Source organism: Prionailurus viverrinus, chromosome C1 (genome assembly GCF_022837055.1).
Source record: "Prionailurus viverrinus isolate Anna chromosome C1, UM_Priviv_1.0, whole genome shotgun sequence".
Classification (NCBI taxonomy): Eukaryota; Metazoa; Chordata; class Mammalia; order Carnivora; family Felidae; genus Prionailurus; species Prionailurus viverrinus.
In genome coordinates this window covers 113,602,336-113,628,602 of record NC_062568.1, presented here as the reverse complement: position 1 = coordinate 113,628,602, position 26,267 = coordinate 113,602,336, and the positions used below count along the sequence as shown (strand labels likewise).

The 26,267-nt window shown below is 38.4% G+C and overlaps 1 protein-coding gene across 2 annotated transcripts in view; it reads left to right on the top strand.

The window, feature by feature from the left end:
- Window positions 1–23,703, top strand: part of MAN1A2 (mannosidase alpha class 1A member 2) — a 178,989-nt gene extending 155,286 nt beyond the window's left edge. For both annotated transcript variants that reach the window (XM_047870244.1, XM_047870245.1), the window contains exon 13: window positions 21,189–23,703. In XM_047870244.1, coding sequence (XP_047726200.1) covers window positions 21,189–21,321 — 133 coding nt within the window. In that variant the 3' untranslated portion in view covers window positions 21,322–23,703. The remainder of the gene's footprint in view (window positions 1–21,188) is intronic.
- The last annotated feature ends 2,564 nt before the right edge of the window (window positions 23,704–26,267 follow it).

Genomic DNA, 26,267 nt, shown 5'->3' with positions numbered 1-26,267 from the left:
AGTGGATATTATGGATCCAGTAATAGAGACTCCTCATGGTATAATTAGTAGGCTATTACCTGCACATATACACATATAAATATATACATGTATATATATATATACACATGTATAGATAAAGCATGTAGATAAATGTCTTCATATGTATTTCCACATCAAAACATTGTTTTTACTTTTGTAATCAGAAAAAAACCAGAGTCTTTTAAGTAAATTCAACTACAACCATATTTTCTTGCCTCAAATTTAACTGCTGTTTTTGTGCCTAGAATCAAAAGGAATTTTTTGAGCTGCAAGAAAATTTAGAGGTCATTCATTCCAACAGAAACCACCACAATCCATTTCTTCCTCCTACACACATTCCCAGTGCTAAAAGTATCTTTACAACATACAGAGTATTGTGTCATAAAGTCTTCTGTTAATCTTTTTGGTTGATGGGCAGCTCACTGCCTCAGAAGGCCAACCGGTGCCACTGTTCAAAAGCCTTTCTTATTAGAAAACTCTTTCTTACATTGAGTTAAAATCTGCTTCACTGTGAGCTCCATTCAGTGATACATGTTTTGCCCTTTGGAAGTATACAGTCTGCTGCATATTTGCCAGGCTAAAGATTGCAGGTTTGTGTACTATTTCTTTCTATGGCACTGGTCTGCTTGCCTTCTGTGAACGTGAGTCCATGGTTTTCTGGACTGAACACTGCATTTAAGATGTGGTTAAACCAGTTCAGGTTACCAATCCCTACTTTGGTCATTATACTCACATCAATGCAAGATAATACTCTTTTCTATTTTCTAGTAACCCTGTCAGCATAGCTTGAAATTTTGCTATTGGTCGTTTTTTTTTTTTTTAATGTTTATTTTTGAGAAAGACAGAGTGCAGGCAGGGGAGGGGCAGAGAGAGCGGGAGACAGAAAATCTGAAGCAGTCTCCTACTGTCAGCACAGAGCCCTACGTGGAGCTCAAAACCCATGAACCAAGATAATGACCTGAGCTGAAGTTGGGATGCTTAACTGACTGAGCCACCCAGGCGCCCCAGTCTGGTTTGTTTTTGTTTTTTTTTTTTAACATGAACTAAGATAATTACTTTCTTCTATTTGATGTAATTAATTTTATTTCACTTTATCTTTATCCTTATTAAATTTTACTTTGTTAGATTTAACATATTCTGATTTGTTGAAATTTTTTGAACTGTTGCGTTTTTCATTTAATGTATTAGCTCTTCTAGCTTTGTGACACTCACAGATTTAATGTCTTCTCTATATATACCAAATTCATCAGATCATACAAACATCTCTACCAGTACATATTTGTCTGTCTTATCCCAACTCTTTCCCATAGTAACTATGTGGACAAGTTACTGAATTTTCTGCCTCAGGTTTATCATATGTAAAAAGAAAATTAATAATAGTATCACCTGAAAGGGTTGTTATGGAAATTAATATAGTGAAGCACTTAGAATTATATCTGGCACAAAATACACGGTAGCAGGTGGAAAGTCATTCAAGGATGGTTGTGCTAATAGTTGGGGAAAGAAGCTAGATGCGAAGCAAAGGAGAACAAGGGCAGACTGGAACTCACAAGGACAAATGATCCCTTATCTGTGTCTCGTGGCCTCCGACTTTGATAAGCAGCTAATTTGCAGAAGAAGTTGGCACCCTTTGCCATGGGACTATATATGTGTGGCTTAAGAACTGGAAAAATGACTGAGGAGCTCCAACAGGAGTGGCAGGTGTTGAAGGTCTGGCAGCCTCCCCACCCTGCAAGGTGAGCCAGGCAGTCACCGGCAAGTGCATCGTGTTAACAGCACATGGCAACACTAGACTCCTCTGACGCTTGGTGGGTGCCGCCATACTTCGGCCTCCGGCTCACGTGCAGGGTCTGTCTTCTGTAGCCAGCTCTAACCCACGAGCATACAGAGAAAGTGGTTCTGACAAATGTAGTTCTAGCTTAGCTGTGTTTGACAAAGTACACAGTCACTGCAGGGACAAGCCCTTCCAGACAATAAAAGAAATTATAAGCTACTTTATATCATATAGTATGCAATATTATACATAGAGGATCATTTAAAAACTGTTAATAAAGCTATAAAAACCAAGAGGTTAGTAGTGGTACAAGAGTAAATGGAGCAGTGGAACAAAACAGAGTTCAGAAATAAGCCCTCTTGTGTGTGGGAATTTCATCTTTGTAGAAAATCCATCCAGATCATTGAAGAAAAGTTAGATTAGTTACTAGAGGATACTAGGAAAACTGTTCATTAGGAAAGAGTCATGGCTAGTTCGCTGGATCCCTGCTAAATACCAAAAAATGATCTTACATAGAACATGCTTTAAATATAAAAAATGAAATAAAATCATGAAAAAAGTCGGAAATGTTTGTTCCCAACTCGGGGGGTGAGGACGCATGGCACAAACCCCAGAAATTGTAGAAGGAAAAGATAAAACACTTCAGCCACTTGAAAATGGAAAACATCCGCAAGGGGAAAAAAAAGAACACTAAAGTAAAAGGTGGCATGCTGGGAAAACATATTTGCAATTCATTTGATAGTAGAATAACTGAAATTTGAGGGGCGCCTGGGTGGCTCAGTCGGTTAAGCGTCCGACTTCAGCTCAGGTCACGATCTCGCGGTCCGTGAGTTCGAGCCCCGCGTCGGGCTCTGGGCTGATGGCTCAGAGCCTGGAGCCTGCTTCCGATTCTGTGTCTCCCTCTCTCTCTGCCCCTCCCCCGTTCATGCTCTGTCTCTCTCTGTCTCAAAAATAAATAAACATTAAAAAAAATTTAAAAAAAAAAAAAAAAAATTTGAAATTAAGGAACAAAGGCTAAGCTAAAATAAGTAAAGGCAGTTCACTGAAAATAAAGTTGGACAATACTGTAAACACATGAAAACTAAATGTTTGACCCACTCATAGAGAAATGACGTAAATTAATAATCAAATATTATGTTTTACTATCAGATTACTTCAGATTTTAAAAATTTATATTCTGGTGTGGGCAGGGATATAAGGATCTAGTCGTACAGGAGGGGTGAGAGTGTTGTTTGATGTGGGGGGTAAAGATCATTGGGAACGAACCTATTGAAATACGAAGTTCACATTAATTTTGCTCCAGTAGTCCTGCTTTTCGAACTGTCCTGCAGGTATACTCCACCAAGTGAGAAAGAGGGATGAAAAAGATGCCTCTTGCCTCCACATTGTCGACCTTCTTTGCCCCTATATTGAATAATTGAGATTAAGTGCTGCATGTACCTTTTCAGTCACGTCTCCTGCTGAACCACTTAGCAGGTCTATACCTGCTTACTATGCATTTTCACTTACGTGTCCTTCTCTTGCTGTCCCTTCTGCATGCGATTCCTCATTCCTTTTTTTATCCCTAACAAACTCTTAACTAGGTTTTCAAGGTGTAGCTTAGATATCACTGTCTGTGAGTTCTCTCCAACACTAAGGCAGAATTAATCGATCCTTAAGTATACTAAAGATACTTCCTTGTCCTAATAGTCTACAGGAAATATTAATGCCCTAGAGTTTAGTTTCACGTTTGGGTTACAGTATACACTCAACAAATGTTTGTTGAATGATACAGAATGAACAGCTTAGCTCTTGTCATATTTAAAATTAGTTGTGTAAACATCTTTTTCCTCTATATTGTGCAGTTCCTCAAAAATCAAGGCCAAATGGATTGTTTTTAATATAGCTTTTTTTTAATCATAAAAATAAAATGTGGATATGGCAAAATGAATTAAACAGAAAAAAAACAGAGAAGAAAAATTTCTCTGGATTCCACATCCAGTCTCACTTCCCAAAGATAACTATTATTCAACAGTTCTTGAGGTATCCTTTTAGAGGTTTTCAGGGTATAAGCAAACATGTAAAAATATATATTTATAATGTGTATCCTTTTAATAGCCTTTTCCCCCCTCCCCTTCCCACAGATGCAATCATGTATACCTGCTGTTCTGAGACTTGCAATTTTCATCTTACTCTTTATCTAGAAAAGGTTTCCATATGGACACATAAATCCACTGAGGAGTATGTCATTTGCTTAATCAGTACTCTATTGTTAGACATAGAAGTTCGTTCTAGTTTTTTGCTGTTATAAACGTTTCAGTGAGTATCCTTTTATATATAACTCTGCTCCCTGTATGAATATAAATAGTCATTTATATTCCTTACAGTAGAATGGCTGGGTCAAGGGGCATGTGCATTTGAGTTATGATCATTTTAGTTAAACAGAGTTAAGTCTAGAGAGCTAACTCTTCACAAAACTTCTCACAGATGGAAAGCTCTGAAAGTTCAGGGAAAAAAGTATTTTAGAAAATTAACTGGTTAGAAACATGAGAATTGAGAATATTCTGAGAAGTAACAAAATATTTAGATAGTACTTGATACGTAAAGTAAGTTTTGAATGAGTAGGCTTTTTAAAATTTTTTTTTTCAACGTTTATTTATTTTTGGGACAGAGAGAGACAGCGCATGAACGGGGGATTGGCAGAGAGAGAGGGAGACACAGCATCGGAAATAGGCTCCAGGCTCCGAGCCATCAGCCCAGAGCCTGACGCGGGGCTCGAACTCACGGACCGCGAGATCGTGACCTGGCTGAAGTCGGACGCTTAACCGACTGCGCCACCCAGGCGCCCCATGAGTAGGCTTTTTAGAAGTCAGTCTTAAATTATTTTGAATTTTTAAGTGATTTCAAAATAAACTCAAGAGAATAAGTCACTTGATTTTTTTTCTATAGGTTAAGAACACAGATAGAAAGTCAAAACAGTTGGAAGCCCTTAGGAAATTAATAGGGATAAAGGTTTCAGAATTTGCTCACCCTTTTAAACTATTATTTCCTGGGGTTCTTAATTCTACCTCTTTACTCTTGATGTGTCCTTATCTACTAAGTAAATGGTGATCAGAATATAGAGATGACACACTGTAGTGTATGAAATAATTCATCCAACAAATACTTGATGCCTCATGTGTGCCTTTGCTGTTTTATGTGCCAGAGATACAGCAGTGAATGTATAGAGAACAGTCTTGACACCAAGGAACTCACATATTGTGTTCACACTCCCCTTGACTTCCAACTGCTGTGTTTTTTGAGTGCCTGTCTGTAAAAATAGGCCCTGTGTATATATATCATCTGTACTTTCCATTATTCTCTCGTCTTTCCTTTATTTTTTTCAGCACTATTCCCACCTGATACATGCATTTGTTTTTTTATCTGTCTCTACCAGTAAGTAGAATGTAAGCTTCATAACTGCAGGAACTTTTCCTTTTAACTACTGTCACCTCCCTAGCACCCAGTACGCAGTGTAAGAGACACTCAATAAATATGTGTTACGTAAGAACAAAGTTGGCTATTTGCATCTGTACTCTGATGCTCTTAGGTCGTAGTTTGTTTTTCCAGCCTCATTGAGATCTAATTGACATACAGTGTTGTGTAAATGTAAGGTGTACAGAGTGATTACTTAATACATCTATCTTAATTGTAATATGATTACCACCCGTAGTGTTAGCTAATGCCTCCATCATGTCACGTACTTAACCATTTCTCTTTTGTGAGAACGTTTAAGATCTCTCTCAGCCACTTTCAGGTATATAATACAGCATTGTTGACTGTAATCTAATCCTCTACATTAGATCCCCAGAACTCACCTTCCAACTAGAAGTTTCTACACAAGTATGGCCTTTGAAGATTCCACTTATGGATATTGTACAATCTTTGTCTTTTCTTGTCTGACTTATCTCACTTAGCAAAGTTCCCTCAAGGTCCATCCATGTTGCAAATGGCAGGAAATCATCTCTCTTAGGGCTGAATAGTATTTCTGTGTGTGTGTATGTGTGTGTGTATGTGTGTGTGTTTTATACATACCATGTCTTCTTTATCCATTCATTAGTTGGTAGACACATAGGTTATTTCCATATCTTGGCTATTGTGAAGCTTAACGGTGCAATAAACAAGGGAATGCGGATATTTCTTTGATACACTGTTTCTATTTCCTGTGGATGCATACCCAAAAGTGGGATTACTGGATCATAAGGCATTTTTATTTTTAATTTTTTGAGGAATCTCCATAGTGTTTTCCATAACAGCTGCACCAGTTTACATTCCCACCAATAGCACGCAACATCTCTCTTGTTTTTTTGATGACAGCCATTTTAACAGATGTGAGTTGATATCATTATGGTTTTGATTTGCATTTCCCTGATGATTGGTGATGTTGAGCGTGTTTGCATGTGCCCGTTCATCATTTGTATGGTTTTTCTGGACAGATGTCTATTTAGTTCTTTGGCCCACTTTTTAATTGTTTCATTTTTGTTATTGAGTCATATGAGATCTTTATATATTTTCTATGTTAACCCTTTATCATATATGCAATTTACAAATATTTTCTCTGATTCTATAGGTTGTCCTCCATTTTGTGTGTGTGTGTGTGTGTGTGTGTGTGTGTGTGCATGTGTGTGGTTTTACTCTGCAGAAACCTTTTAGTTTGGTGTAGTTCCATTTACTTATTTTTGCGTTTGTTTTCTGCACTTTGGTGTCATAGCCAAAAAATCATTGCTGAGGCACAAGTCAAGGAGCTCTTTCTGTGTTTTCTTCTAGGAGTTTTGCAGTTTCAGGTGTTAAATGGTAGTTTTTAGTTGTGTCATTTTATCATTTCTAATTATATATATTTTTAAATTTTTTTCATGTTTTATCCATTTTGAGAGAGAGAGAGAGAGAGAGAGAGAGAGCGAGAGCAGGGGAGGAGCAGAGAGAGAGAGGGAGACACAGAATCCAAAGCAGGCTCCACGGCCTGGAGCCTGATGTGGGGCTCGAACTCATGAACCATGAGATCATGACCTGAGCTGTAGTCAGACGTTTTAACTGACTGAGCCACCCAGGCACCCTCTAATTATATTTTTAAGGCACTCCCTGATCATCCTATATAAAATTTCAGATTGCTCCCTTTTCCCCGTATCATTTCCCCTTACTTCACCTTTACTCCACAGCACCCAACTTCTAACATACTATGTCATTTCCAAAGGCATTCCCCAACTTAGAGTATAAGCATATACTATATAAGCATAAGGGCAGTGATTTTTGTATATTTTAGTTATTCTATCTCTGTATCTATGGTGGGACCACACCTACTTGTTTCAGAATTAAGTATCTGTTAAATAAAAGATTGAATTATTTGATTCCAAGAGAGACAGCTGAAAAAGAACAATTTTATACGGTCTTGCAAAAATGGGAACAGGAGAAGAGACCTACTTTATTTCTTGGTTGAGGCTCCAGGCTTAAATTCAGAATTCAGTTAGTGCTAGAAGATCGCTCACAGTGAATGCGTGAAGGAGTTGATGAAGCAGGAAGAAAAGGCCCAGGACCTTTGAAATGAGATGTGAAAAGTGAGGGCGTCAGGGCAGTGGACCTGCTTTCAGTAGAGGCAGAGGTTGAGATGCCCACGTGAAGGAGAGCGGAAACCATGCACGCCAACTAGTGCTGGAAGTTTTGGTGCACCTGGGACCGAGGTTCTGAAGCTTGCGCTTGCGTCAGAATCACCTGGAAAGCTTGTAAAACAAGATTGCTGGGCTCTGTCACCAAAGTCTGATTAGTCGTGTTGAGTGGGGCCTAAAAATCTGCACTTGTAACAAGATTCCAGGTGATGCTGATGCTCCTGGTCTAGGGAATCACACTCTGAGAACCCCTGACACCTGTGAATCAGTAAACCATTATGGAAGAAGTTAGGGATCAAGGAATTCCTTGCACTGACGAGGTATAGCCAGTACACCTTGAGGTCGGGTGGGCAAGTCATTGCCAAGTGCCTGTTCATGTGATCCAGTCTCCTCAAATGGTATACTGGAGGACCAAAACCATGGTCTCCCTGTTTTCTGATTCCTCTTAGGATGTCCCACAGTGTCACGGTGCAATCCAAATGTTAGACAGGAGGGACACACACATACACAGAGTGAATATCACTTTCACCATGAAGCATTTTTTTCAGTGTCAAAACTGTGTACTTTGAAACATCCTTGCCTTTTTTTTTCCCTGCAGCAGAGGGAGCTACAACCCAAATTGTATTTATGTGGCAGTAACACATAATAAGGTTATTTTCCTTTTTCGTCCTTTTCCTTTAGCCTTCTTTATTTTAACTTTAAAAATCCACTGTATTGAAGTATTTTAGATGTGTAGTTCATTGTCTTGGGCAAATATATAAGCCTGGGTAACGACCACCCCAGTCACTCTGGAACATTTCCATCCTAGTCTTGCAGTGATGGTGGTTTTCACCCCACCTCCAACGCTTAGCTGCTTTTGATCACTGTAGGTTGCCTGTCTGGCACTTCATATAATTGGGATCATGTAGTATGCACTTATTTGGGTCTGCTAACTTTTTCAGCGTAATGTTTTTTAGATTAATCAGTGTTGTTGCATGTATCACTTTTTTCTTTGGTAAGTAGTATTCTGTTGTATGGATATACTGTGTTTTGTGTATCTGTTATCTCTCTATTTATTTTTTTGGTTGTAAAACTTGAGTTTATTTATAGAAAAACACATGGTACCATATAATTTTTTTCCTGAGGAAGTCTTAGCATATATACATGGTTATGCTGTTTAGAACAGCCCCAACCAAAATAATGCCCTGGCATATTATTTTTTTAGTATGTATGTATTTTAAGTTTTTACTTAAATTCCAGTTAGTTAACATATAGTGTAATATTGGTTTCAGGAGCAGAATTTATTAATTCATCATCTACATACAACACTTAGTGCTCATCACAAGTGCCCTCCATAATGCCCATCACCCACTTAGCCCATCCCCTGCCCATCTTGTCTCCAGAAACCTTCAGTTTGTTCTCTATAGTTAAGAGTCTCAGGGCGCCTGGGTGGCTCAGTCAGTTGAAGGACCCACTCTTGATTTTGGCTCAGGTCATGGTCCCAGGGTGATGGGATTGAGCCCTGCATGGAGCCTGCTTGAGACTGACTCTCTCTCTCTCTCTCTCTCTCTCTCTCTCTCTCTCTCTGTGTGTGTGTGTGTGTGTGTGTGTGCGCGCGCGTGTGTGCCCCTCTACCCCTGTTCACACTCTGTCTCTCTCTCTAAAATTAAAAAAAAAAATTAAAAGAACCTCTTTTTTTAATTTAAAAAAATATTCATTTATTTTTGAGAGAGAAGGAGAGTGCAAATGGGGGAGAAGGACAGAGAGAGAAGGAGACACAGAATCCAAAGCAGGCTCCAGGCCCTGAGCTGTCAGCACAGAGCCCGACGTGGTGCTCAAACTCATAAACCATGAGATCATGACCTGAGCCAAAGTCAGATCCTCAACTGACTGAGCCACCTAGGTACCCCCCGCCCCGAAAAAAAGAGTCTCTTATAGTTTGCTTCCCTCTCTTTTTTTCTCCCCTTCCCCTATATTCATCTGTTTTGGTTCTTAAATTCCACGTATGAGTGAAATCATATGGTATTTGTCTTTCTCTGACTTATTTTGCTTAGCATTATACTCTCTAAATCCATCCACGTCATTGAAAATGGCAAAATTCATTCTTTTTTATGGCTGAGTAATATTCCATTGTGTGTATATATTATATATATATATATATACACACCACACCTTCTTTATCCATTCATCAATCAATGGATCTGTCTTCTTTTTGATGGCATTAGTCATGTGCTTTTGAAAGGAATCAGGGAAAGAAGAGGAATTATGTTTGTTTGCCATTTGATTACATGTATCTAGCTCTTAATTTTTTTCTTTCTAGGAATTTTTTAATTCTTCCCTTAAAAGTAATGGTATCTAATTGCTGTTATCAAATAAACAATTATTACTAAATAGTTTGCCATTATTAAATAAAATATTTAAATATTTTAATCTTGGTACTTCTTAGAGATGGTAAAGAAGAACCCATAGCAGTCAAAATTTGTGGCACCAGTCTTCCTGTCAAAACTCAAGTAAATATCGTTGCCTAAAGTTTGTTATTCAAAATTTGAAATGCCTTTTAAAAATTTCTAGTGAGACTTCCAGTTCTCCCTTTGCAAATAATTTTACTAATCAAGTTTTTTCTTGATATTTTAGCTAGGTTTGCTAATTAGCTGCTCTTTCTAGAGAGAATATTTTAGAATGATAAAACTAGTAATACATGAGGAGAGTAATAGACTTGTGACCAGGAAATATACCAGAATGCTAATAGTAGCATCTAGGAGGTAAGTATGTATGTATGGGTTTCACTGTAAAATTCTTTCAAAGTTTCTGAGGTGTGAAGGTTTTATAGTAAAATACTAGAGCGGGGCGGAGGGGAAAGCTAGTGAATTGTTGCACAGGACAGATATTGTTACAAATGTTGCTATCCTGTCCTCTGGTAGTTCTGGTTTTGCTTTTTATAGCTCCTGTTATCTGCCTGCGCCTGTAAAGTTATTCTCAGTATAAGCAAATGAAAGCCCAGTTAGCCAGCTATCAGACTATTAAAGCTTATCCCCTAGTGAACAAGGTTTTGAAGTAGGTTCAAAGACAGTTCTGATAATGGTTTTGTCAATAAAGCATCAAGGGTAGTATGACTTTTAAGTTCATAAGCAAAAGTGTCTAAGTAGTATATTTGAGAGAGAGGCAGGAATCAATGAGATGATTGGGGTGAGGATTGTTAGCCTAGGAAAAAATAATTCAAGAGGGAAGTCTGGGAAAACAGAGCCACTGTTCCCTTCCATTTATCTTTTATCTTGTCTGTAACTGGATCCTAAAGTTAACCTCCTGCCATGAGAGAAGGACTGTTTTTCCAGCTGGATGAGGAAAGTAGCATATGAGGTCTCCTGTTCTGTGCTGTTCTCTGCTCTGACAGCTGATTTGCAAACTAAGTCCAATTCAAAAGTATTTGTTAAGTAACTGCTCTCTTTCCAGAATTGTGCGATTTGGGAATTAAAGCATATGAAACATAATACCGTATGAGGAACTTGCAGGCTAATTAAGAAATCTCTTCCTTCTGGCAACGGGCACATTCAATAAAAGTACAGAGTATATAGTCAAGTACCAAATAGAATATAAGTCTTTTAGATTCAAAGAAGGGAACTTTGGCTTGGGCTAGAGCAGTCATGAAGAAAGTTTGAGATAATGCTAAATGATACCTGATATGTTAATAGGTGAGGCAAAGCAGAAAGTCATTTCATGAAAAGAGATCCAGCTTGAGAAAAGAAATGCTACCTCTCTTTAAAAACACAGTAAGAGGGGCTCCTGGGTGGCTCAGTCGGCTAGGCGTCCGACTTCACCCCAGGTCATGATCTTGCGTTTCATGAGTTCAAGCCCCGCGTCGGGCTCTGTGCTGACAGCTCAGAGCCTGGAGCCTGCTTCGGATTCTGTGTCTCCCCTTCTCTCTCTGCCCCTCCCCTGCTTGTGCTCTCTCTCTCTGTCTCTCAAAAAAATGAATAAATATTAAAAATAAATAAATAATAAATAAATAAATAAATAAATAAATAAATAAATAAGACAGGAAGAAAACTAGACTGACTAAAGAATATTCATTAGAAGTAATGGGAGATAGGCTTCTAAAATCAAAATCAGGGAAGCAACTGTATGGATGAACATTGAGAACATCATGTTAAATGAAATGAGCCAGTCACAAAAAGACACACTGTTAGGATTCCACTTACATGAAGTACCAGTGACCAAGCTGATTGATAGGAAGAGAAAGGAGAAGGTGGTTACCAGGTGCTGGGGGTAAGGGAAGGGGGAATGTTGCTTTCAAAGGTATAGAGTTTCAGTTTGGCAAGGTGAAAGAATTCAAGAATCTGTTTCACAATAGTGTGAATATAGCAACACTGCTCAGCTTAAAAATGGTTCAGATGGTAAATTTCTTTGTCTCTTTTTTAAAGTGGACACACAGTGTTCCATTCGTGTCAGGTGTGCAGCATGCTGCTTCAACAGGTCCCTGTATGCTGTGCTCACCGCAAGTGTAGCTGCCATCTGTCACCATACCGTGCTGTTACAGTACCATTGCCCACATTGCCTGTTGTGTACCTTTTATCCACATTATCCATTTATTCATTTTATAACTGGAAGCCGCTTTCCCTCTCCCCTCCCCCATTTTACCCATTCCTCCACCACCTCCCCTTTGGCAACCATCAGTTTGTTCTCTGTGTGGGTCTGTTTCTGCTTTTTGCTTGTTTATTCCTTTATTTATTTATATTTATTTTTGATTCCATCGATGAGTGAAATCAGAGGGCATGTATCATTCTCTGACTTATTCCACTTAACATAATACCCTCCAGGCCCATCCACGCTGTCACAAATGGCAGGCTCTCATACAATGGTAAATTTTATATTGTGTGTTTTCTTACCACAATAAAAAAAAAAAAAAAGAAGAAGCAATGGCACACTAAAAAGGGAATCATAAGATAAAATGCAAAGCATCTACACTTTAACTCCAACCTCTTCCTCCAATCCTTATAACCTATACTGAAATTAAAGGAAAACAAATATGGCAGGAGAACATTAGAGCCCTAAAGGAAGAAAAGTAACTTATTTTAAATGACTGTAAGGATCCTAAGAAATTACATATCAAGGTGCTACTGCAAATGTAATATTATAATCAGTATTCTTTCAGGAATGATGGAGGGAAACAACAGAATAGATAGCTAATTTTAAAGAAGGGGAAAAGTTGGATTGAGGAAAATAAAAGTAGATGGATTTAATGTCCATTTTCACGAAATTCTAGAAAGTCATGATATGAAGACTCTGGAGAAGAATTAATAATCAAGAAAAACCAGAAAGGCTTCCTCAGAACAAGTTCTTGGTCCACCAACTCTAATGTCCTTTGTGGATTGGTTTAATAATAGAGGATTAAGTGATTCCATGAACATAGGTACATGGAATTCAGCAAATTATTTGGCAAAGTATCTCAAAATGGAAGAGCAGGCCTCTTCCTCTAAGATGAAGTCACAAGGTTCAGAATTTACCCTTCCACCCAAAGCAAACAGATAAATAATATAGGATACAGTGGCTTTCAAAACACCGGAGAGGAGGCAGTGAAGGGATGTGATCTCTGAGAGATGGGAGACAAACGAGCAGCCCAGGGTTTGCCCCAGCTTGCCGCCTCCATAAGTTTCTGGGCCACAGCATAGGGCGGGGTACCTGAGGCACAGTCTCCCTAAGGAGTTGGAATTGTGAGTCCAAGGAAACTAAGATAGATGGTGTTCACAGGAGAGAGCTGCACAGAGAGAACCCGGGAGAATCCCCAAGAGTATTCAGCAGAGGAAAGAAACAATGCCTGAGTTTGGGGGAAAGAATCATCTATGAGGGTTAAAGGGAACAGCTTACGGTGATCACACAAGGCTCAGGAACAGTCAGTGCCTATTCCCAATAGCCTGGCTGGAAAATCTCATAATTTCACAGGGTACTGAGTAGAGTACTTGGGACAGTCCTGCCTCAGTTGTGGGGAACAATTTATTGCTTCAGATCTACGTAATAAATCACAGACGTAAGTCCTGAAGGGATCAAGCTGTTTCCAAGTAACTTAACTATATATCTGGACAAAACTCAAGATTTATAGGAATACAAAATTATCCATCAACCAAATGTCTGGCATCCAGCCAAAGATACCATGTGTACAGTAAGGCAGGAAAACATGGTCAACAATGAAAATAATCAACTGAAACTAAGAATTCATATAGCTGTTAGAATTAGCAGATGACATTAAAACAGTTGTTTTGATTATATTCCATATATTCAAAAACTTAAGAAGAGACATGGAAGATATAAAAACTCAAATCAAACTTCTAGAAATGGAAACTGCAATGTCTGTGTTGAAAAAAATACCATATAGAATTAATAGTAAATTAGACATTGTAAAAGAAAAGATTAGTGAACTTGAAGACATTGCAATTAAAATAAAAATGAAATGAGCAAAAAAAAAGAATCTTATAAAAATGCAGAGAGTATTGGTGAGCTGTGTAACAACTATAGGCGGCCTAAAATATGTGAAATTGAAGTTTCTGAAGGAGAGGATAGAGAAATGGATTAAAAAAATATATTGGCCCAAATCTTTCCAAACTTGATGTAAACTCTACACCCACACATCCAAGAAGCTGAATAAACTCCAAGGACAAGAAACACGAAGACTACTTACTTCACTAAGGCACCTTAAAACCAGTTGATAATGAAAAGAATCTGAAAAGCAACCAGAGGAAAAAAGACAAGTTAGGTAAAAAGGAGCAAATATAAGAATGGCAGCAGGGTGCTCATTGAAAACAAGACTAATATTCCTCATATATATATGGTTTTAGCAAATCAAATCTAACAACCTATTAAACAGGTAATACATCATGACCAACTGGATTTATTTATCCCAGGCATGGAGATTTGATTTAACATTTGAAAATCAGTGAGCTGAAAAAGAAAAACATATGATCACTTCAATAGACCTAGAAAAGTTATTTGACAAAATTGAACTCCTTTCCTGATAAGACTCTTAGCGAACCAGGAATGCATAGGAACTCCCTCAACCTGATAAAGGGCATAAGGGAAAAACCTACAGCTGACCTCATACTGAAAAACTGAATGTGTTCTTCCTAAGATCAGGAATAAGATAAAGATGTCTGCCTGTTCTCTTCACTTCTATTTAGTCTTGGACTGGAGTTTCTAGCTAGTATAGTCAGCCAAGAAAAAGAAACAAAAGATATCCAGACTAGAAAGGAAGAAGGAAAACAATCATTTTTTTCGTAAAAAAAAAAACCCTGTGATTATCAGCATAGGAAATTCTAAGGAGTTCTCAGAAAGTTGCTAAAATTAATAAGCATTTAGCAGAGTTGCAAATGCAAGATTAAGATGTCAGAATTAAGTATGTATATACTAACAATAAACAATCAAATTGAAACTTAAACCACTTAACAATAGTGTAACGTTATAAAATATTTAGGGGTGAACCTTGACAAGAGACGTAAAAGACCTGAACACTGGACACTAAAACTCAGTGCTGAAAGAAATTAAAGATCTAATTAAATGGAGAGATTCACTTGGGTGATGGACTCAGTATTGTTAATTCTCCCCAGATTGATCAATCTGTAGATTAAATGAAATCCCATTCGAAATCTCAAGAGGCTTTTTTATAGAAATTAATAAGCTGTTTTTAAATTTAACGTTGAAATGTGAAGAACCTAGAATAACCAAAACAAATTTGAAAAAGAACACGGTTGAAAGCCTAACACTTCCTGGTTTCAAGACTTACTATAAAGCTATGATAATCAAAACACAGTGATATTGGTATAATGCTAGGTAAATATATCAATGGAGCAAAATAGAGTCCAGAGAAAACCTGAGATATATTTGAGCACCTGAGTTTTGACAGGTACAAAGGCATTGTGATGAGAAAAAAACAGGCTTTTCAACAAAAGGTGCTAGAATAATTTCTGTATGCATAAACAAAAAAATCTGTTCAAGGGGCGCCTAGGTGGCGAAGTCGTTTAAGCGTCTGACTCTTGGTTTAGGCTCAGATCACGATCTCACAGTTTGTGAGTTCGAGCCCCGCATCAGGCTCTGCTCTGACAGTGGGGTAGCCTACTTGGGATTCTCTCTCTCCCTCTCTGTTCACCCCCCTCTGTCTTTCTTTCAAATAAATAAACTTCAAAAAAAATCAGTTCAAGATGGGTCATAGACCTAAATTTAAAACCAACAACTTTTAGTAGAAAATGTAGAAGAAAATCTTTGTGATCTTTGGCTAGGCAAAGATTTCTTAAATAACTACACCAGAAGCATGATACCTAAAAGAATGACTTGATCACTTGGTCTAAAAATTTTTATATATCTACTTTTTGAAAAATGTTTTTAAGTTTATTTATTCTTGAGAGACAGAGCATGAGTTAGGGAGGGGCAGAGAGAGAAGACTCAGAATCTGAAGCAGGCTCCAGGCTCTGAGCTGATCCAGACTCTGAGCTGTCAGTGCACAGCCTGATGCGGGGCTCTGACTCACAAACTGCGAGATCATGACCTGAGCCAAAGTCAGACACTCAACCGACTGAGCCACCCAGGCGCCCCTAAAATTAAAAAAATATCTACTCTTTGGAATATGTTTGAAAGAGTATGAAAGAAAGCAAAGGAATGAGGAGATACGGCACACACTTGCAAAGTATGTAACTCACAAGAGACTTCTATCTGGGCTATATGACAAATTCTAAAAACTCAAAAATAAGATAACATGCAACCCAGTTTAAAACCTGGCAAAAGAACAGATACTTCATAAAAGATACAAGGATGGTAAATATGTTCATGGAAAAAATGCGTAACATGATCAAGTACAAATTAAAACTGTAGTGAGATACTACTATACGTGTATTAGACCATCAAAATAGACCCACACCTGAAGAAGTGTTGCCCTTCACTTTCGGACTTTGGACTTGTAGGGAGATGTAAGGTGTGGAGCATCATTTGAAGAGAAAGTCAAAAAAATCATGGAGATCCTGATTACTGGGGGAAAAATTGGCACTCAAGTCTTCTGCCAACCCAGAAAATCCTCTCCACAAATATAGCAGCAAAAGAAACCATTTAAAAAAATATTTTTATCGTTTAATAAGCGCTAAACCAGATTGCAATTTGCATCACAGGCAGATTGCAAAGACAGAAAATCTCACCTTCCCATATAACCAGGCGGATACAATCCATTATATACATGTTCTGAAGATAAGTGTAACTCATCCTTAAATAAGAGTACTCTCTCCACAGCACCATTTGCCATACATGGTTCGTTCTAAATTCACGTGGTAATTGGGGTGGCCATCTATGTTAATTAGTTGTCTTTATCCAAAGGAAAAATCATATACTTCCTTCTCTGTGACACGGGGTAGTAAAGCTTTGGAGAAAAGGCACCTAAGCTAGCTTCCCACAGTGATAGAGACATTGGGGTGCATCTTCCTCGACGTTTACATTACAAAAGCAGGCCTTTAGAAAAAACTAAATTGTAAAGCTGGCTTTTAAAAAGATGTACCTGTGTTTCAGGGGGACAATTAAAAGTTTTCTCAAGGCAGTGATCTAAGAAAAAGGGAAAGAAAGATAAGGTCTTTTGGCACCAGGAAAAACTTAACATTTCGTTATTAACCTTTACAAAACCTTTGCAACCCAGATTGTGTTGTACTGCTGAATTAACCATCCTTTGTCGCTGTCTTCCTCTGGGCTTTTTGTTATAGGAGCAGACCTCCTTTGTTTATGCCTATCCTATAGGATACCTTACCTCTGCATCCTAACTTAGGCAGCCCCTAAAAGCAGAGGATAAGGAGTCCCTCCCAGCTCCCTTATATCTCAAGATAAAGCCTAAGCCATTGCAGTGATCAGAAATGTCTGCTTTCTTCAGTTTATCCTTAAAAAAAAAAAATGCATGTTTATTTTGCACTTGAATTTGTAATGTGCCCACATTAGTTTTAATATTCTTTTTCTTCCCCACCCCTTCCCCCTAAGAAAAAAAACTTTAAGATTTGAGAAAAGATGTGGGGAAGAGCCGAGAGGGGCAGGTCTTTTGGAGAGATTAATAATGGCATGTTTTAATGTGTTACCTTTTAGAATATAATTTCCACTGAGTATCTTCAATTTAATTTGATTTCTAACCAGTCTGTTCCAAAGACATTATTTAAACATTACTAGTATAAACGAAATGGAAGTTTTAAGTACATTATTTTTTCAGTCTGTTTTTTTTAGAAGTTACATGAGCATATACATGCAAGCCTCTTTGAATTGTAACATCTTCCCATAATATACTAGATATTAGCATAGTTAAGAAGAATAAATGAGTCATCAAGGCTCGGTTGATAAGTAAATAAAGCAGTCAGTAAGCACACATTAACTTGACAGTTGGTTCTGTGAGCCTTACCATTTCTCTGTCGACCTTAAATTTGTCTCCTCAGATTTGCTGGACTTTTCTGTCTGTAAAAACTTGCCTGTTTGGTTACTGCCAACACTTGGGGGCACCACCACCTCCACTGAATACCTTGTCTTTAGATAAGAGACAGCTAGAAGAGACATATGTGAACAACATTGAAAATTAGCTCTGGGCGGGGGGCGGGGCGCCTGGGTGGCTCAATTAAGCCTCCAGCTCTTGATCTGGGCTCAGGTTATGATCTCTTGAGTTTCACGTTTCGTGAGTTCGAGCCCTGTGTTGGGCTTTGTGCTGACAGGGCAGACCTGCTTGGAATTCTCTCTCTACCCCTCCCCAACTTGTGCCTGTGAATGGGTGCTGTCTCTCTCTCAAAATAAACAAACTTAAAAAAAAAAACAACTCTAAAAATTAAGCTCCACATCCATTCAAACTGAAATGTACTTAATAGCACCTTTTTATATACCTACAGGCTTTGTCAGTGCTGTTTGTCATCTATTAAAACCATAGTTTAAGAAAAATGCTTAGTAGAGGAAAAATTGTAGTGTGGTAACTAATTTAGAGTGTAGACTTTGCTCAACTTTTGCAGCAAAACTCACTCTTCTCCAGTTCTGTTTTCAAAATCCCGGTGAAAAATCCTCTTCTGAATGTGTAATCCAAAGTTGAAAAGAATGTTTAGCTATATTATTTTAATTTCAAACATTGATTTTATTATAAATTTGTGAGAATGTATGTGGTGTGTGTTTATGTGAGTGTGTGTGTGTGTGTGTGTGTGTGTGTCACTGTACGTCTAAGCCCTGCTCTCCAGTCTTACTCCAGACCCCTTGGCCCAAGGAAGCCAGCAGCGTTTAAGGGCCAAAGGTATCCTGGAGGTTGGGGGTGAAAGTTGTATTAGTTCCCAGCACTGCCTTAACAAGTGACCACACACTTGGTGGAATAACGGAGTTTGAAACCACTTCCCACTGAAGGTTTTCCTTTGCTGGTGGCGGCATCACTTTAATCTTCGCCCTTGGCTGCACATGACCTTCTTCCCTGCGCGCGCGCGCACGTGTGTGTGTGTGTGTGTGTGTGTGTGTGTGTGTCCAAATCTCCCTGTCCTTTCTCCTGTAAAGATACAAGTCATTGGATTTAGGGCCCACCCTAAATCCAGGATGATTTCATCTCAAGATCCTTGACTGATTAATTCCCAAAGACCCTCTTTCCAAATAAGGTCACATTCAGAGTCTCTAGGTGGACGTGAGTAGGGGGCCACTGTTCAACCCACTACAGTAGTTTTTAATTAAAATCCATTTTTAAAATGATGGTTTAAGAATAATATCACTTTGATTATCTAAAACGTCCGCATTCGTTATTTTCTTGATTTTTTACAACCTGTGTTTATATCCGCTATGTTTCCATAGCGTCTCCCATGGAAAGGAATCATTTTGCTGGAAACTCTTGAATTTTCTGTCTCAAAGAGTGATGAGGTTAGAGCGAGCCTGATGCATCGGCTCATTTAACAAGAGCCGTGGGATCGTACCGAGCCTAGCATTCCTGGACACGTCAGTGCCCCGAGCTCCACTGTGCTCCTAGTCCCAGAGTTAGCAGACCCGGCAGAGCTTCTTGCTATGCCCAGCCAAGTCTGCTTTTTCATTTCCAACGTCTCTGCCCATGACCTGGTGAATAAATCCGAGTCCGGCAGGTCTCAAGGTGTAGGGACAGGGAGTGAGGTTGGAAGCCTGTGACTGTCCATCCAGCTCTACCAGTTACAAAGTTGGTGTACAGTCCCTGTTTATCTCAGTGCTGTGTTTTTACTCTGCCATCTAGAACTGTAATAGTAGTCAGAAAAAGATTAATGTGCCTGTTTTTAAAATAGGGATTTCAGCAAAACCCCTCTAAAGGAATTCTTCCGTGAAGCCTGATGCTAGGCCCAGCTAGTTATTGCTGAAATGAAGAGTTAGAACCCAGATTTCCTGACTCAGTACAGTTGGTTTTTTTATGCTCACTTTGATAACCCTTTAACAGAATTCAGATTAGAATGTGCCGAACATTATGAGTAAAAGTTATTGTTTGTGTCAGCCCTGTCATTTTGATTTCCAAGTGACCATCATGGCTTGCAGTGCCCGTGGAGAGGTCAGGAGTCTTGCTTTCATATAAACAATGTTACTACCTATTCAGAGCAATTCGAGATTCTTAGACCTCCTGTAAATCCATAGTGTTTCTGAAATTTTTATTTAACACTGCAGTAACTGCTCAAAGTATTAATACTTTGAGTAATACTAAAGTACTAAGTACTTTAATATTATATAATCTATATAATATATAATATAATATATATTATATAGAATATAATATAGAGTATTATATATAATGTATATGTTATATATTATTCTATATTATATTATATTATATATAATAATATATAATATAGAATATTATATAGAATAATATATAATATAGAATATTGTATATTCTATATTCTATATTATATTATTATATATTATATTTATAAATATATATAATATAATAATATATAATATATAATATATAGAATATAATATAATATATTAAAATATATTAAATATAATTAAATATATTAAATATAATAAATATATGTAATATATAATATAATACAGAATATTATATATAATATATACATTATATATAATATTCTGTATTATATTAATTATATCATAAAGTACTTAATACTAAAGTATTAAGAGTATATAAAAGTCCTTGCTGGGGTGCCTGGGTGGCTCAGCCAGTTAAGCGTCTGACTCTTGATTTTCGCTCAGGTCATGATCTTCAGGTTCCTGAATTCCAGACCCACATCGGGCTCTGTGCTGACGGCATGGAGCCTGCTTGGGATTCTCTCTCCTTCTCTCTTCCCCTCCCCCGTTCTCATGCTCACTCTTACGGTCTCAAAATAAGTAAACTTAAAAAGTCCTTTCTGTGTCCAAATAACGTACTAGTTAGTGCCTCAGTGTCTGCTAATAAATGTGAATTGATTAATTTCTAGTTGTCCTATGAACTGTAATTGGCCAAAACATATGACCGATGTTACATGTGACTCTTAAAAGAACATGAAATACTATGAAGCGGTTGTTTCATCCCGTTTCACAGCACTGTTGTCTGATGTGCTTCAGACAGGTAGGTGGGGCTTGTTTTCTAACCATCTTACTTCCAAAGTCTAGTTGTGCATCTTACTGGATTTTCTCACACACTGCACTCTTCTAGAACTCATTGTGACTGTGTTTCAGATGATGTGAGTGACTGCGTGACTGAGTTTCATTGTGTGATGTTTTTCATCAAAGCTGTTCAAAGTAGGTTATTGGTTTCTTCTGCCACTGTAGCTAGATCACATGATCTTCTTGTTGAATTCTAATCAAAGCTCATTTTTTCTCTCTTTTATTTTCAGATATTTGTATCTGCTGTTCTCCAGTGACGACCTTTTACCTTTAGACCACTGGGTATTCAATACAGAGGCTCATCCTCTGCCCGTGTTACATTTAGCCAACACCACACTTTCAGGAAATCCTGCTGTTCGATGAAAAGCAGCTCCAGAAAGACCATTCTCCCCTGTGTTTTGTTTACATGGACCACTACAGAAATCAGTCTGGAGGGGGGGGCTTTTGGAAACCTGGACCTCATAAGTCAACATGGCAGGGTGAAACATGACTGTGCCCCACAAGACTTTTCAACTTGTAGATATCTCAACTTTGAAATGATTCCATTTTATACCTGACCAAAACATATTCTGGTATGTGTAGGACAGCGACCTGACACGCTTTGTTTCGTAAGGAGATGGTCACATGGGAAATCATGCCTGTTACTACTGTACTGTTTTTAGAGTCCTGGCATCCGGAGACCAGACTGCCTGAGAATAAGCCAAGAATGCGGAGCACCTTGTCGAAGTGAGGGATGGCCTTTGGAACTGATTATACATTTGTTCCTTCCAAAGTGGAGCAGCTTTCGAATCAGATATTTACTCATCGTTTATCCCTTTTTTCTCCATTTTTAATGGAAGGAACTAAACAACAAAAGAGCAGTGGAACCGCATCAAGAGCAAGAGGTCTGGCAAAAGACAACAAAAGTACCTGTTCCTGTCTCAGTTTTCAGGTTCCCCGTTGGACGATCAGACTGGCAGCCATTTCAACTCTCAGTCTATTCCATTGAAATCTCTTGGTTAAATTTGATTTTTTCTGGGGGCATGATCTCACAAAGAATACTCTTCAAGTCTTCGTCTCCATACGGAATCATTGAAACTGTTGTTTATCGAAACCACTACTCACGAGCCTGGGTTTGGGATTTCGTGCATGTTGATCAGTCTAGTGTTGGTAGCATGACGACAAGTGGGGGAAATGCTGCAGTTTGTTGCCTTGAAACCCGTTTTGAGAGAAAGCCTTGGTTTTGTTGGTAGGAGATTTTTTTCCCCAAACCAGCAAATCTACCAAGTGAATTTTATCCACTTTAACCTTCTTACAAATTTAGTAAAATCCCTCAACTTACAACTCTCTGTGGCTTGGCACAATTCGCTATACTATTATGCAGCTCCAAATTTACCTTGATGAGCCAAATTACTTTTAGAACCTTATGAAATCAAAAACAAAATACAGTGAAACTTGCTCATACATTCTATCTGAAATGGGAACAGGGGGATCCTGTATTATCTCGTCAGATGAGCGAACTTTTCACAAATATTTTACGTCAAAAATAAAATTCAGCTTTTATTTTCTCCAAGGATATTTATAGAAATCCAAAGAATTAATCAGAACCACTTCAAAGTCATTTTTAGTGATAAAAGTGTGGTATAATTAATCATATTAACTAAATTTGGGATATATCTAAGGGAGTTTCTCTTACCATAAATAGATTTTGCAGTGATATTTATTTTTAAAGAAATTACTATTTCTTCATATTTGGGGGGAGGAACTGAAATTTTATCAAGAACTGTATTGTAAGATAAATATGATTGTAAGTTTTCTGTCCCTTGAATTTGTGTCACAGTGCAAGACACTTTTTCTTCTTTACGTTTAATACAAACAGCTTCCATTGACAATAAAAGTTGGGAGCATTATAATCAGTCTAGTATTTACTCTGAACTTGAAGATTTCATGAAACAGTGTTTGTGCAAGAAGCCCACCTTGGAATTCTGAAGGCTTATTTTCTTATTTTGATAGCTTTTCTTTTTCATCTCTTATTAGCACGTAGCAGATTTTAATTGGAGAAAAGATTTAATAAATTAACATAATTAAGTATTTTCTAAGGGTGATCATCTTATGCCACAAATAGTCCTCACAGTTCAGCAGTCGATCCATAAATGATAACCAAACCCGAGATTTTTCAGGATACATAGGAAATAAGGATGTGGAGCCAGTTGCATTATTTAAGTTTTTAAGAGAGTTAAATTTTAGCACACATTTTGAAATTATAGTATCTTTTACTACTTGAAAAGTTAAAATTTTGAAATGAGAAGGGGAGATGACTAACCTGAGAAAGGGAGAATATTTGGTTCTCAAAAAAACGTTAGCCTTCCTCCTAAAAGTAGCATAAGCCCACTTAGGAGTCACTAAAAAACGTGAACCCCTTGAGGTGGCGAAGACCCAGAGCCGCTGAGTAGACGGCAGCGAGTCTGCCCGTATCCTGTTCAGAAGAGGGCAGAGTAAGGGGCCTTCTTGGTCTCCCAGGAGCTTCTCAAGGAAAGAGAAGACAGAGCCTCCGCCCCCTCGGCTGACTGGGGCTTAAGAGAAGGCAGAGAGGTGCGTGAGTATGGCCCTTTCTGTGCAAGCGAAGAATCCGGAGAGGGGCAGGGGAAGCTTCGGTCGTCTTCACTGCCTGCTCCCTCCCTGTGATGGTAAGACTAGAGCCGACCCCAACGCTTCCATTGTTTTCTTCTCTGGATACCAAAGGCAATTAAAGTCAGCTACAAAGGACTTGCCAGTGTCATGTTTTGTTTTTATTACAGATTTTTAAAATTATTTCCTCCAGAATCAATCCTTGTCCTGTATTCTGCTTAGTTTCCAAGAGTATTTACTTTCTTCCATCCCTCACAGTCCTTTGCATTTCGTAGACCTTATTCCTCAGGTTAAAATACTCATTACACGTCTAAGACTCTCTGCAAAGAACCTAGAGATGCTCCTTTCCAGATGCCTCTTCAGAGAGCTGACACCCCGCTTTGTGCCTTTGGCGTAAGTGTGCTGAGTAGGCCGATCAGTTGGCACATGAAAGGAAAAAATGGAGGTTGAACACCCCTCTCCCTTCTGCGTTTCTCTTTTAGAATTTTAGACTCATGCTTTTTTGTCGAAACTGGTATAAAATTGATAAAACCAAGCGAGTGCGGTCCTAACCAAGAAGTCTCAGCGCAGAAAAGGCCCCGGTCAGAGGGTTCGTTCTTTCTGTCCTGTGTCTGGCACCACCTTACTTCTGTCTTTGAGCAGATGTTTATATGTAAATGTAAAACCTGGATATTGGAGGAGTGTGTTCCTTTTGTGGAATGTTGATCCTCATTCTCCGTGATGTCATCTGAGGCACCCCAGGGTGCCACGCGGTTTGGAATCGGGACCATCAGCTTCTCCTCTCCACTCTCCATTGCCAAAGTCTTTGTCAGAGCCACAGATCTGTCGATAAAAGATTGCGCTTGCCATTCTCATTATGCAGCTTCCCCTCAAGCCTGGATTTCCATGAATGAATGCGTGAGCGAGTGAGAGAATGAGTGTGCAAACACGGAGTACCTTGTAGGTGCCGAGCTTTATGCCAGGCACTCGCGACGTCAGTCACAGGCAAAGCGTCAGACGTTTTGTGATTCCAGTGGCGTGCATACCATTTTCACTGTTTCCCAGTCTGAATCATATTACAAAATCCCTAATTTTATATGTCACTTAAAGAGGAAAAGAAATGGTTTATATTTTAAGCAATGTGTTACTATATAATACTAAGTTGAGCTATAATTGTAGCTAATAACTAAAGCCTCTTGGAAAATGTTAAAGACATACTTGACTTCTGATGCAACTTTGACTAAAATATTTACTTTCAAAGTAAATTAAAGCATTCTTCTTTTGCTATATTGCCCTAATTATATAATTAAAAATTAATGTTTTATAGAAACGCTGGTTATTTTATATTCACGTACATTTTGTCATGGGTCAAATTTGCAGTTGTACGTTGTTTTTGCTCTGCCAACGGCCCTACTGATGGTCCCATGCTGTTGAATATAAAGAAAAATATACTAAAATATTTCTAAGTTCCAAATAATAGTTTCTAGTAATTGTGTTTTCAATTCTTATTTTCCTTTAGGTCTCCTTCCCTTCAAATTGGCTAACTCCTGTCTTATCCACCCTTTACATAGATACATACATAAACACAATTATACACAGATTTTTAATATGGTCTGTGTTTGTTGACAAACACTAGCAAACACAGTTGTTAGTAAGTTTTGGCTACACATATTCTAAGCAGAATAGTTGAGTAACCAGATTATGATCTGGAGATATTTTAGTGTACTTATTCGGGCTCAAGAACACAGGTGAAGATGATTTTCTGTTAACTTCAGCCCATTCAGATCATGATGGAAACATTCTTTGACCTCTCACGGGTCAGCAAGCTTTTCCGTAAAGGGCCAGATGGTATTTTGGGCTTTCTACACCGTACGGTCTCTCTCTACTACTCAGCTCTGCCATTGGAACGTATGAAAGTTGGTGGAGACATTATGTAAGTGAAGGAGTATAGCTGCGTTCCAATCAGACTTGATTGACAAAAGCATGGGGAGCTGGGTTTGGCCCCCGGGTCATAATCGTTAACCCTTGATCCCACGTTTAATTTCTGTAAGACCCTGTAATCCTTGATCTGCATCTTTTCTCTGTGTTTGGGTTACGCAATTCATTTTTGAAGCAGAAAGGTGTGTGTCTGTACGATTGTAAACCGAACACTGTATGTTTTGCTGTCTTGAAAATAGATGCACTCTTCTGGACTCCGTTCAGGTCGCAGTATGATATGACTGTCATGAAAGAGGCAATTTCGTTTGTTTTGGGGGCATGGCACTTGCCTTGCCTTGTCATTTAATGCCACGGTTCCAGACCCCATGTAAAAAGGAGGGTCTCTGTGGTGTCCAAATATTCTGTTCTCTCCAAGTTCTGCCTGCTCGTTGACCTTTGGACCAGGACTCTGGATTGCTGGAGCTGGAAAAACTCCTCCACTTGAGTACTTTTAGATCCCTCCAACGAGAATAAGCTAGAATCTGACCTCTGTGCTGCAAAAACCAATCTCTTGAAAAATTTTAAGCAACAGAAAATGGGTTACGTGCCTCATTTGCCGTTTGGCAGCCACTATCCCTCTTTTAGACTGCAGGATGGTACCGCTTCTGTTCCCTCGGGAACAGCCTAAATCTGAGGAGTGTAGACAAAAGATCTGTCCAAAAGGAGAGTTCTCTTGTACTGCATAACTTGACTCAAATCCTGTACAAGCCAGTACCATTATTTCAGAGTGTCGATATACATCATAT